This window comes from Budorcas taxicolor, chromosome X (genome assembly GCF_023091745.1).
Source record: "Budorcas taxicolor isolate Tak-1 chromosome X, Takin1.1, whole genome shotgun sequence".
Classification (NCBI taxonomy): domain Eukaryota; kingdom Metazoa; phylum Chordata; class Mammalia; order Artiodactyla; family Bovidae; genus Budorcas; species Budorcas taxicolor.
Window position 1 is genome coordinate 14,056,541 of NC_068935.1, and position 13,988 is coordinate 14,070,528.

General features: G+C 45.1%; 1 protein-coding gene across 1 annotated transcript; it reads right to left on the reverse strand.

Annotated features, from left to right (window-relative positions):
• Positions 1-2,337: 2,337 nt before the first annotated feature.
• TCEAL1 (transcription elongation factor A like 1) lies at positions 2,338-4,309 on the reverse strand. The gene is made up of 3 exons (XM_052663562.1): positions 4,206-4,309; positions 3,716-3,775; positions 2,338-3,350 (listed from the first exon to the last, which is right to left on the reverse strand). The coding sequence occupies exon 3, from the start codon at positions 3,330-3,332 to the stop codon at positions 2,853-2,855; it is 480 nt and encodes a 159-aa protein (XP_052519522.1). The 5' UTR covers positions 3,333-3,350; positions 3,716-3,775; positions 4,206-4,309; the 3' UTR covers positions 2,338-2,852.
• Positions 4,310-13,988: the final 9,679 nt, after the last annotated feature.

The following is a 13,988-nucleotide window of genomic DNA, read 5'->3' on the forward strand; positions in this document are numbered from 1 at the left end:
AGCCCTAAGTTACCTGGTTAAGCCCAGCCAGACACCTGTTTGCTCAAGTATCCCAACCAGTGTTTCCAGTTGGGAATCCTTGGGCTTTATCTCCTCCCCTATAGAAGGTTCCCCAAAAGAGGGAGGGAGAAGGAAGGAGAGGCAAAGTGCTCTGACCTGCAATGGGGACAGTCGTCTTCCAGGTATGCATGTCTAGGACAGTCTGGGCCTCAGCCTAGAAGAGTCTGGTGCCCGCTGCGGGCTGGAGCAGAGAAACCAATGTCAGACCACCCTGGAGAGGGGTGTGCCTTGGGGGAGCCCCTCCACATCCTGCCCAGGGGCTAGATTCATCCTGTCCTATAGAGTTGCTAGACCCTCGTCTCACTCCAGCCAGAATCCAGCCCAATCAGCATGATCAGGCTACCATAATCTTGAGGAATGGTCTGAAGACATGAAGATCCTCCAAATGGCATCACACAGTGAAAAAATTAAAAGCAAAATCAAGGGCACAGGACTGGCTTACCACTTTGAGATCTGATTACCAAAGAACTTTGAACTTATTTTTGATGTACTTTACTCATATTGTAAGGAAGCAGTGCAAGGCATTCCATAATGTCAGTCATAGAAAATGCATCTTGCTGTTGTGTCACCTCTCTTAGGTTTTTATTTCTTTATACCATATTTATTCTGTATATGGTCTTGCTTTGCTGCAAAAAAATCTAAACTTTTTGTTTGTCTGTGCCATGCCACATGTGGGATCTTAGTTCTCCAACCAGGGATCAAATCCATGCCCCCTGCACTGGAAGCATGGAGGCTTAATTACTGGGCCACCAGGGAAGCCCCCTCACCCCCCAAATTAAATTTTATGTAGTAAAATTGATGGAATTATTTTTAATTCCTTATTTAAAAATATGGTTGGACAAGGCTTTTACCTCTTTAGTTTTCTTATAATCATCTGTACTTCTATTTACGTCATAATTTATCCTTACTAAAACTAGGAATATATTGTATATAGCTAGCAGTCACTTTCTTATGTGCTTATAAACAGAAAAGCAGGTTTAGTGGGTCTGGGGTACAGCCCAGGTCTCTGCTTATTTTATAGGAGAAACACTGACACCTGAAATATTTAAATTTTACTGTTGAATTTGGGGAAACAATACCTCTCCCAGATCCCTTTGGAACTGCAAATTACACTTTCTAGAGATGTGAACACACTGAAGCTTACATAGTTCATCAGACAGACTGGGTTCATGATTGGGTTACAATTCTGAGAAATTATTAACCACTGTCCATGTTTCTAGAGTGAATACAATCAATAAAGCAACATTTTAGGTTTTTACAAACAAGTTTAACACAGAAATCATAATATCTGATACAGACATATATAGTAATTTAATGACTTACAATGTACTTCTGCGTGTTTCTTGTTGGTGTAGGGTGGGGCAGATGGGTAATATCCTAGCTTGAGCTTAAGTCATAATTTCCTCTAACTTATACCTACTGAGCAAGTTAGAGGAATTGGTAAGGCAAGCCTGCCAAAAGCCTCTGGGAGAGAACTCATCCTAAGACAAGTATCGGGCAATTACAACCATAGTTATCCTTGGAAATTATTTGAGAGAGGAGGGTTCCAATTCTAGGCACATAGCATTGTGTCTGGCTCACAAATTTTTCTCCAAGGCCAGGTGAACTCATGATTGTGTCCAATGGAGAAAAGGGAGGCTTTCAGGAGAAAAATAAATAAGGACTATTTTGCTAAGAATTCTATAAGATTTAGAGATTTTAAGCAGCACTGGGATGGTATCCACCTGGATAGGTGTAATATTAAAGCTAGAGAAGGGGCATCCTTCATATATCTTAAGAGACAGGGTTCAGCTTTGGTCCTGAAGGGACTCCAGAGCAATCAACAAAGCTTTGCACCTGGAGAACTCTGGTACCTCAGCTGTGATGGGGGCCACCGATGGAGCAGGACCCAGGAGAAGGGGCAGCTATAGCCAGTCGACATGGCAGTATCCAGGGAAGAGAATAGCAGCACAAGAGGAGTATGTAGCATTTATCTGGCATCACACAGGATTTGTGAGTGCAAACAAGACCTTTGGGTACTATCCCCAGTATCTGAAGGGAATCTATAGGGGATGGGTCCAGCCTGTGCCAGTAGGGGAAAAAATATAGCTCACATGACCTTCACCTCACTTGGTTCCACTGAGGCCCTGTAATAAATAAATCATAAATAATGAATCATCTTATTCCTAGTTAAGTAGGAAAACATTTGTTTACATTTCTGTCTAAGAGATTCAGGAAAAAAACGTGGGATTTACTTTTCTTTTTTAAAGTTCTGCAAAGTATTTATTAAGTGCCACATTTTCTTTATAAGCTGATTGACAAAATTTTTCATTGCTTTACAATTTTTCCCATTGTATTGTCTTTTTTTGGTAACACATGTAAAATGTGTTCATCTTGAGAAAATGAGAAATTCAGATGAAGCAAAAATGAAAAACAAAACAAATCACCTGTTATCCTACCACACAGATAATCCACTGTTAAATCTCTGCAGTATATACTTTGAGTTTTTCCTTTGCATATTAATATATAAATATACAGTTTCTACAAAAATGGGATACTACATATACTTTTTAAAAATTGCTTTTCTCCACTCCACAATATATGCTGTGCATCTTTCCATGCAAATGGAGAAGACATGATTGAAAGAGGACGTCTTGCAGATGGGGGTGAGACGCAATTTTACGCCAGTTACAAGAGAAATACCTCATAGCCACACAAAAAGTCCAGATTAGGAAGACGTTGTAAGGTATGTAAGGAAAAGCCAAGTTCAAGTGATAATACATCAGGCGAAACAAAATTCAAAGCGGAACACATTAAATAGGATAAGGACGGTTCCGCCTGGCCTTCCAATGCATGATCATCAGTTTGTTCCGTACTCGCTTCATCTCTTCCATCTCCTCTGCTACCTTTATCATCTCCTCGTTGCTTAAATTTCTGCCGTGTATGTCCCCTCTAAACTGCGGGCGGGAGCGGGCCAGCCTTTCCTTGAAGCTTCCCTCTTCTAGTTTGTGCTTGCCCACTCCGCAAGGAGGCTGCTCCATGGGCGGGCGCGCCTCAAAAAGGTCCTTCCTCGACAGGCGCTCCTGGGGAGGGCGCTCCTCGGACTCGAGCATCTCGGGAAGCAGCTCAGGAAGGAGTTCGTCGGGAAAGAACTCCTCCTCCGAGGACACCTCCTCCGAAGACTGCTCCTCCGGAGACGACTTTTCGGGAGACGGCTCCACAGAAGGCCGCCCCTCACCCGCCTTGGGCGAGCTGTGTGGCTGCTCCTCGGGCTCTTTGCCGGCTTTTTCCATGTTCAGGATGGTCTTTTTCTAAGCGCGGTGATACAGAGGAGACAAGAAAGGCAGAGGCGAGTCAGAGTACGCGCCGCCTGGCCTGAGACCCCGCCCACGAGTTGCAGTACCTGCCTCTTCCCCAGTCTGGGCCCGAGTCCTGCAGCCTCCGCGGACGGAGGGGCCCTCCGGCCCCGGGACCCCGCGCGTCCGGTTCCCCTCCCACCCCCCGCCACCTTGTCGCCCCCTCCTTCCGAAAGCCCACCATTTTCCCGGCAGGCCTTGCCACACAGGCCTCTCCCGCGGGGACCCGGGCGGAGCGGGCCGGCGGTGCCGTGGACCCGGCTCCCTCCGGCAGCCTCCCTCGCACCCCATCCCGGCCCGCTGGCCGCCCCTTCCCCTACCTGGACCTCTCCCGGCGGCTGGTTCCGAGGCGGCCTCTCCTCCAGGTGCGCCGCTGTGACCTGCGGAGCGGCAGACAGACGCCGAGACAGGGTAGGGGGCGGGGAGGAGGGAAAAACTGACTCACGCCCCTTTTCTGGGCACGGGCCGCCGCCCCCCATATTCGCCTGCCCCCGCCCCGCTCCATCTCCAAGCTTCGTGCTCCCCCCCACCCCACCCCTACCCAGTAACGCTCGTCGTTTCTTTTCAGGCGGGAAGTGAAAGCGAAGGTCTGCTTAGAAACTAGTTCTCAGTGCCCGTGTTGTCTTCCCGGGCGGGGGGATCCACTCACCTCCCCAGCCCACTCCCTAGACCACCATTTTTTACACCGAAATGGGGGCGCGGGGGCGGGGTTTTGCAGGGAGAACGCCTGGACTCAGTGCCATCCCAATCCCAGAGGTTACTGGGCAGCACCAACACTCACACCGATTTAAGAGGGCGAAGGGGACTTACTTTCTTCTGCTTTTCCCCTCGTCCAAAGGGCGATAGGCAGATGGTGTTTGGACAGGCAAAAAAGGACCAGGACGAGAAGGACTTGGGCAGACACGGGCTCTGGTCACGTGAGGGCCGCGCGTCACCGCCGAGCTCAGATCCCCAGTTACCACTTTGACCGGCGGCCGTGCTGCCGCAACCAGCCGGTATTTCTTGACCCCTGACACACTAGACATCGTCACTCACCTCTCTTGTTTACGTGTGCCTTTTCTTGGTTACCAGAGACGGTCAGCATCCAGTCTTGAGGGTTATTGCCTCTTCCTCTCTGTCTCTTCCCTTGATAACACCTCTCTCCCTCATTCTCCTGTCATCAGCTACCAAGGCCCATTACTTCCCTTACAGTTCAGATCCTGCACTGAAACTGGACTGTTTCTCTTTAATGAGCCACTATCATATGCCACCTCTTCCAGTTTTAATCCACATCCATAACTCAATCATGTCCGTTTAGGTTCTATCAAAATGATTCTCATGTCTTATCATTTTCATGGACAATAAGCTTTCACTTTTCCGTGACTTCAGGATATCTTGAGTCTCTAGACCTAAATCACAAACAGAAGCGCCAGTCTAAATTAGTAATCATTCAGTTCTAGAACTCTAGAATAAAGTAAAGTTTGTAAAGAACATGAATCTAAAAAGACTGAGTACTTTGATTTTCATAAATCAGAATGCACATTCATGCATCTAAGTACAAATAGTTTGAAAACATTGATTATCTAAAATGGGAGCATTTTTGATGGCTGCTGCTGCTAAGTCACTTCAGTCGTGTCCAACTCCTTGTGCGACCCCATAGACGGCAGCCCACCAGGCTCCCCCGTCCCTGGGATTCTCCAGGCAAGAACACTGGAGTGGGTTGTCATTTCCTTCTTTAATACATGAAAGTGAAAAGTGAAAGTGAAGTCGCTCAGTTGTGTCCGACTCTTCATGACCCCATGGACTGTAGCCTACCAGGCTCCTCTGTCCATGGGATTTTCCAGGCAGGAGTACTGGAGTGGGGTGCCATTGCCTTCTGGAGAACACGGCATTATTAATGGGCTTCCCTTGTAGCTCAGTCGGTTAAGAATCTACCTGCAATGCAGGAGATATGGGTTCGATCCCTGCGTTGGGAAGATCCCCTGGAGAAGGAAATGGCAACCCACTCCAGTATCCTTGCCTGGAAAATCTTATGGACAGAGGAGCGTGGTGGGCTGCAGTCCATGGGGTTGCAAAGAGTCCGGCACGACTGAGCAACTTAACACTATGGCATTACTATATATATATATATATATGTATGTATTTGCATATTGTATATATGTACTCTACGTATATATACAATTCAGTAATTATAATAGAAGTAAGAAAGAATTTGCTGGAACTCAATCTTTGGATTGGAACAGCAATCTGTTCCAGCAATCTCTGGAATAGCAACCTCCTGGTGTTGCTGGTTGAGGCAGTTTACATTAATTCATTAAATCAGCAAATATTTGCATCCTGGGACTGCTACACCCAAAAAGATTCAGCACAGAGGACATTCATATTAAACTGTGCAATAATTCTGTGGACTGCACACAGAGCACCAGGATTAAAATCATGCTAACACAGTTATTACAAGCATGTGTTTTTGGATCTAATGGTGTTTTATGATCTTCAACTTCATACCTGCGTCTCACACCAACCTAGATGCCACTTTATCATGCAGATGCCCTTTCTTCCAGAGAGCAGACTATACCTCTCCTCACTGTATTTTACACTTTCAGGATAGGTTACCGTTAGACCTGTGAGGATCCTAGGTGGTCTAGTAAGTTTCCAAACAGAAGTTCATATGTGGAATTTCCCATTTTAAGAGCTTTTAGTCACTTTTCTTGAACATCTAATTTACTTTGTGTTGAGAAGCATCAAAACAGCTAGACATTATATCCTTTCCATAACTGTTTTACTTTTCTATTTTTTTACATCTTTGAAAGAATATGGCAACCCAACTGATTCTTTTTTTTTTAATTTTTGAAAATTTATTTATTTTTCTATTATTTTTGACTGCACTGGGTCTTCGTTATTTCGAGTGGGGGCTACTCTCTAGCTGCGGTATGAGGGCTTCTTATTGCGGTGACTTCTCGCTGCAGAACATGGGTTCTAAAGCACATGAGCTTAGTCACTCCATGGCATGTGGAATCTTCCCAGACCAGGGATTGAACCTGTGTCCTGTGCATTGGCAGGCAAATTCTTTACCACTGGACCACCAGGGAAGTCCCAATATGTGTCTTTTAAATCAAGTTTCAATATACCTTCTTTATTCTTTTTTTGCCAGGTCACACAGCTTTCAGGATCTTAGTTCCTGGACCAGGGATCCAACCCACAGACCAGGGATCTTCCCGCTACAGTGGAAGCCTAGATTTTTAACCACTGGACCACCAGAGAATTCCCTTCATCCATTTCACCAAGGGTTGGCTTCATCATTAGTATGGTTTCTTTCTAAGAGGAACCCCATTTATTTATTCTTTTATCTTTTTTTCCCTTACATCCTGTGATGGAGAACTCACTACCTTAAAAGACACCCCACTGAAATTTCAGACAGTTCTAATCATTCAGTGTCCCCCCCCCCACTCCCCCCAACTTTGAGCTGAAATCTGCCTTCCTGTAATTTACACACATTGGTCCTGGTTCTCCCTTCTGGAGTGTTACAAAAGAATTGTGTGCATGTGTGCTAAGTTGTTTCAGTCATGTCCAACTCTTTGCAACCCCATGAACTGTAGCCCACAAGGCTTCTCCGTCCACAGGATTTCCCAGGCAAGAATACTGGAGTGGGTTGCCATGCCCTCCTCCAGAGGGTCTTCCGCACCCAGGAATCTAACCCGAGTCTCTTACATCTCCTGTACTTGTAGGTGGGTTCTTTACCACTAGCGCCACCTGAGAAGCCCACAAAGACATATGAAATAACAAACGTGCCTTTTACCCCCGACAGCCTGACTCTGGCAAAGTTAACATTCTGCTTCCTTCCCCTGCCCACCTGTGAGACACTGTGCGATATTCTCGACTTTTCTGTGACTCTACTTCCTCATCTGCAAAATTGGAGATGATTAGTACCTACCTCACAGGACTGGTAAGAGGAATCAATGAGTCAGTATATGTAAAGGACCTGGAGTAGTGCCCAGCATATAGAAAGCATTCTATAAGTATTAACTGTAATAATAGTAACTAATGATAGTATGATAATACTAATAATACTACTAATTATCCTTTTTTATTAACATTAATTGAACATGCATGCCAGGCATTGCACTAAGCACTGTCACATATGCTGTCTCATTTAATCTTTAAACAATTACCTTCTCATTGTTTTTTTTTTGTTCAGTTTAATTTCCCAAGTTATTTTGGCTCATTCTAATGTGATATATTTGTTCAAAGTCACTCACCATCCTACATGCTCCTGAATTCATAAACGTCTGAAAATACTGAATATTCTTCCTGGTGTAGCATGGAGGGATTTGGCCACATCCTTCATTCTAAAATAGCTGAGTTATATCTACAGATGCATCCTAAGATCGTAGTAGATTTCGTAGATGCCATATCACACAGTTGAATCCACTTTAAGTTGCAGTCAGCTGAGAACCCCTCAATCCCTGTTAATGCACTTCTGTAAATCAGTTTAGATTTTTTTAAAAGAGATTATTTATTTACCTAGTTTTCACTGAGCTGGGTCTTCATTGTTGCATGTTGGCTTTTTCTACTTGCAGTGATTGCGGGCCATTCTTTGTTGCAGTGTGCAGGCTTCTCATTGCGGTGGCTTCTCTTGTTGTCGAGTGGAAGCTCTCGGCATGTGGGCTTCAGTAGTTGTGGTGCACAGGCTTAGTTGCTCTGTGGCATGTGGAATCTTCCCGGACCAGGTATCAAACCCATGTCCCCTGCATTGGCAGGCAGATTCCCTATCCACTGTGCTGAAAGGGAAGTCCATCAGTTTAGTTTTAACCCAAGTGCAAAAGCTTGTATTTTTCTGGGTTAAATGTTGTCTGTAAGATTCACTTCCTTATTCTTTGAATCCAGATTCAGTACATTAGCTACAAAATATTAGTTTATAGCACACTATTAATACAAAATGGGATGATAACTTTAGCAAGCTCAGGAAGGATCTAAGGGAGATCCTCAGCAAAGAGCTCTGACTCCTAATGAAAAAAATAAATTCCTTTTCCCTTTGGGTGTGGCAGCCAGGAGTATACCTTGCCAGGCCAACCCCGCTTCTTTCCTTTCTTAGGGTGGATTTACCTTCTGCTGCTGTGACTCAGACAATAAAGAATCCACCTGCAATGTGGGAGACCTGGATTCAATCCCTGGGTCGGGAAGATCCCCTGGAGAAGGGAATGGCAACCCACTCTAGTATTCTTGCCTGGAGAGCTGATAGAAGCTAATGGTTGCCTCTGAAATCTCCCAAACCAATATAAATTAACCCTTAATGAGAACTTGGTAAACACAGAGGGCAGACAGGGAGGTATGAGGAATTAGAACCAGAAAGAAGGAATGAAGACAATGTCTTTGTATTGGCTCTAAGTTTCTTCCTGACAGTAGATAATTTGGGGTTCCTTTGAGAGGATAAAGTGAAGAGGGTTCTGCCATGGTGACAACCATTTGGCACAAAGGAATGTGATCTGCTACTTGGCGCATATGGGGGAGGGAAGGTGATGATGATGAAATAATTCTTCCCATGGATTTGATTTGATACTGCTGATTTAGGGTCCCGTGACAGTTTAGTCTAAGGAACTCCATTTTGAAAGTGAGATGCCTCAGGTTCTGAGAGGTTACAAATTGTTCCCATGGAAACAGGTAATAGTGAGTAGCAGTTGTTTAGTCACTCAGTCATTTCGTGTTTGACTCTTTTGTGACCACATGGCCTGTAGTCCTCCAGGCTCCTCTGTGCACGGGATTCTCCAGGCAAGAATACTGGAGTGGATTGCCGTTTCCTTCTCCAGGAGATCTTCCTGACCCAGGGACCCATCTCCTGCATTGGCAGGTGAATTCTTTACCGTTGAGCCACCAAGGAAGCCCAGTGAGTAGCAGAGATGGGATTTAAACCCTGGTAATGACATGAGACACTGAACCTTTAACAACTTTGTAAAACTGCTACTGGGCAGTGGGCTGTAGGCATTTTTACTTGCAGTCAAGGTGGACAGCAGAGGCCTTTTCAGGGAACAGGAGCTGAAGGTCCCAGAAGGCAGGCAGGGCAGCCATGCAGGCCAAGGGGGAAGACTGTCAGCCCCTGCCAGCTGCTGCCATGACAACAGTCTCCAGGGCCGTGGCCTTTCTCTGGGAGCTCTGAGGAAGCCAAGGGTAGGTCCTGGTTCAGGGATTCCTACTCCCTGGTGAGACTGCGCTTGTGTGGCAGATACAGAGTCCCCCCGAGCCTTGCCTGCAGAGAGAGCCCCTCTCCAGCACAGACACCATGGAGGTCTGGTTTGTCTTTGCAGGGCCCATCTGTCTGGAGATGGACTTGAGGAATTCTGCTCTCTCCAGCCCAGACATTTCCCCGGCTGCTACCGCCTCTGCGTTCTTTCCTAATGACACCCGTGTCAGTACTTGGATCTCAAGACTTGCTGCCTGGGACTATAGCAGGCCCCGTCCAGTCTGGGGCACCCAGGCCTGCCTCCCCGACTCCCGCCCCAGGGGGAATAGCCGGGTGGGAAGTGCAGTGACAGGAGCCCCTCTCTTCTGCTTCTGGCCTTGTCCTAACTGAACCGGGACACACATACACATGCACGCACACACACACACACACACACTGCAGATGTCCAGAGAAATGAGGAAGGGACACACACACGCACACACCCTTGCAGATGCCCAGAGAAGGAAGAAGGAGACTCTGAGGAAAGGTGGGGTGGCACCTCCGTTTTCTGGGAGACACTCAGGGGGAGGGAAGGCAGGTGCAGACCTGGGCTGAAGGTTGCAGTGGCGGGCTCTTGGCTGGGCAGGGCTTGGGCTGCCACTGGCTGAAGGGCCGTGGAGGCTGGGCGCCTTCTACCCTTCTCCATGCCTCTGTGTCCTCCTCCTTCTCCCTGAAGCGTGGGCTCAGGGGCTGTGGTAGAGCAATGAACACCGTCCCTTCCAGACCCAGGATGCTCTGAGTCCGCACTGTCCACCAGAGTGGAGTGACAAGGGGTCTTTCTTAGGAACACCATTTGGCCTGACTGGGGACCTTTCCAGACTAGTGGCTGCTGCCTTTCCCAGAATCCAGATGAACTTAGAGCACAGAACTCTTCCCTCCTGAGCCCCAGCCTTCTCACAGCCTTACTCACTCTTGGCCTCTCTGCCTCTCGAAAGGGTCCAAATCAACCCTAGTTTTTTGAGGTCTGGGTGATAGAGGTAGGGACAGAGGCAGGGTAGGCTATGTAATTTGTGGCACCCCATGTAAAATGACAATACAAGTCCATTTGTTCAAAAAGTAAGGAAAAAAGTGCTATTAAAGGTATTAAAATATAAAGCTTTTTCCCCTGTGATCTCCCTTTTGATGTTTTTAAAATAGACTTCATTTTTTAGAAGTTTTTGATTTACAGAGAAATTGAGAAGATACTATAGAGAATTCCCAAATACTCTGTACCAAGGAGCATCTTGTGTTTAGTCACTCAGTGGTGTCTGACTCTTTCTGACCCATGGACTGTAGACCACCAGTCTTCTCTGTCCATGGGATTCTCCAGGCAAGAATACTGGAGTGGGTGGCCATTTCCTTCTCCAGGGGATCTTCCCGACCCAGGGATCAAACTGGGGTCTTCCACATTGCAGGAGGATTCTTTACCAACTGAGCCACCAGGGAAGCCACTTTATGCATTAATATAATACATTTGTTGTAATTAATGAACCAGCATTGATACATTGTCATTAACTAAAGTCTATACTTTATTCAAAGTTAGTTCAGTTCAGTCGCTCAGTCGTGTCCGACTCTTTGCGACCCCATGAATCGCAGCATGCCAGGCCTCCCTGTCCATCACCGTCTCCCGGAGTTCACTCAGACTCACGTCCATCGAGTCTGTGATGCCATCCAGCCATCTCATCCTCGGTCATCCCCTTCTCCTCCTTCCCCCAATCCCTCCCAGCATCAGAGTCTTTTCCAGTGAGTCAACTCTTCGCACGAGGTGGCCAAAGTACTGGAGTTTCAGCTTTAGCATCATTCCTTCCAAACAAATCCCAGGGCTGATCTCCTTCAGAATGGACTGGTTGGATCTCCTTGCAGTCCAAGGGACTCTCAAGAGTCTTCTCCAACACCACAGTTCAAAAGCATCAATTCTTCGGTGCTCAGCCTTCTTCACAGTCCAACTCTCACATCCATACATGACCACAGGAAAAACCATAGCCTTGACTAGATGGACCTTAGTCGGCAAAGTAATGTCTCTGCTTTTGAATATACTATTACTTTTTACTTTTCTTTTTTTTTTTTTAGATAATGCCCCTTTTTTACTCCTGGATCCTATCCAGAATACCACATACTTTGAGTTGTCATGTCCTTAGGCTCCTCTTAGCTGTGACAGTTTCTCAGACTTTTACTGATTTTGATGATCTTTATACGTATGAGCCAGGTATTTGTAGAATGACTGTCCATTTGAGATTTGTCTCATGTTTTTCTCTTGGTTAAACTGGGATTATGGGTGTGGAGAGGAAGATCACAGGATAAAGTGCCATTTCATCACATCATATCATAGCTACATGCTATTGATATCATTTATGACCATTGATGTTGACCTTGACGTTGTGCTTTTTATTTATTATTTAATGTTATTCTAAGTAAAGTTGAAAATTTTAACTATTACCATAAATTTTATAGTCTGTATTCTACAATATCAGTGTTAAATGTAAATACATGAGCACTTGACTCATATTCAAAATCACCAATATTGCATAATTCACATTTTGTAGCTCATACATGCATATTTATTTACTTCTTAACAGAACAGTGGAAATGTTGCACAAAACTCACTCAACTGTTTTATGTTACTTTTTGGTACACGCACATGTGCACATTCTACACATGTAAAATGGAATTGCAACTGCGGGTTGTTCTATCTTTTCTTTGTCATCATTTTCAACAGTAAGTGGTTGGCAAATACAAGGCGGTAACATATGTCCCTGATGGCTCAGTGGGTAGCCACAGGAGATGTGGGTTCAGTCCCTGGGTCGGGAAGATCCCCTGGTGGAGGAAATGTCACCCCACTCCAGTGTTCTTGCCTGGAGAATCCCATAGACAGAGGAGCCTGGAGGCTACAGTCCAAAGGGTGGCAAACAGTCGGACATGACTGAGCACTAAGCACACACGCACAATGTATGTCAGAAAGGATATGGTTGGATTTCTTGGTCATTTGTGTTTCTTGGAATGGAACTATGTGTTGCAAGTAAGTTCTGGGTGCAATCAAGAGGGTGGCCTCTCCAGGCTATCAGCAGTCATAAAAGTAACCAGATTACCAGTTTCTTGCTTTGAGTCTTGCTAAGCTCCCATTCAAGGCTCCATTGGAATTTGGTGCTCATGGGGTGCAGGGAATGCAATGTGCAAACTGAACAGCAAGAATGACAGACACACATACTGTGTATTTCCTCTCCTATCCTTTTGCCAATACTATGCTGTCTTGGTTACTACAGCTTTATAGGAAAGCTCAAAGTCAGTTATTGCCAGTCTTCTGATATTCTTTTTCAAGGTTACTTTGACTGCTACAGATTCTGTGCATTTCCTTAACAGATTTTAGGATCAGCCTGTCAATTTTCACACATATACAAAAGCCAGCTGGGATCTTAATTGGAATTATACTGAGTATACAGATCTGGGGAGAATTGCCACTTTGACAGTATTGAGTTCTCTGAAACATGACATGGTATATTTTGTCATTTGTTAGGTCTTCTGTGATTACTCTCAGCAGTATATTGTAGTTTTCAGTGTATAAGTCTTCATGTATTTCCTAAAATATATCCCTACCGACTTCACTCTTTTTGATATACCATTGCAAATAGTATTTAAGTTTTTCATCTTCTAATTGACTATTTCCAGTATTTAAGATATATACTTGATTCACATATAGCTACCTTTTATCCTGAGATGGTTGCCAAAATCTTGGCCCCCTGTCCACTGGTACCAAATTTTAAAAAATGCAGAGACAGTTTGGAGGAAATAGAAAAATGGCTTTATCTTTTCCTGGCAAAGGGGAATACACAGCAGGCTAGTGCCTCAAGAACTATGTCCCCTCTCTCTAGGGGATAGGAGAGATTTTTTTTTTCATTATCCCAATGAAAGTCTTGCTTTTTTTTTTCTTTGCAAAGTTTCAAAACAGCCACAGCTGGTACCAGGCAACTCAGCAAGTGTTTTTGTTTTACAGTTTGGTAAAATAAACTGAAATTTTACTGTTACAGTAAAAACCAAAAATTTACTGTTTGATCTGGTGTCCCTGAAGTTATTGACCTGGGACCTTCTTTCTGAAATGCAGAATGCCACAACAGGGTATTGGAGGAGGAGAATGCCATGTGTAGAGTATAATCTATATGGACTCAGAGAGTAGTTAGCTTTGTGAAGGACAAGTCTAGCTGCAAATGTTTGTTAGTAGTAATAGCTAAAGAATAACCAAGATTGTTTAACTCTTGCAGGCCTGTTTGGCTGGTATGTGCTGAAGGCTGTTGACTCATTTCTGTTTTTGCTACAAGACCAGGCTAAATTCACTTATTAGTTCTAATGACTTTATATAGATTCTTGGCTTGGTGATTTAGTTGCTAAGTTGTGTCTGACTCTTGCGACCCCATGGACTATAACCTGCC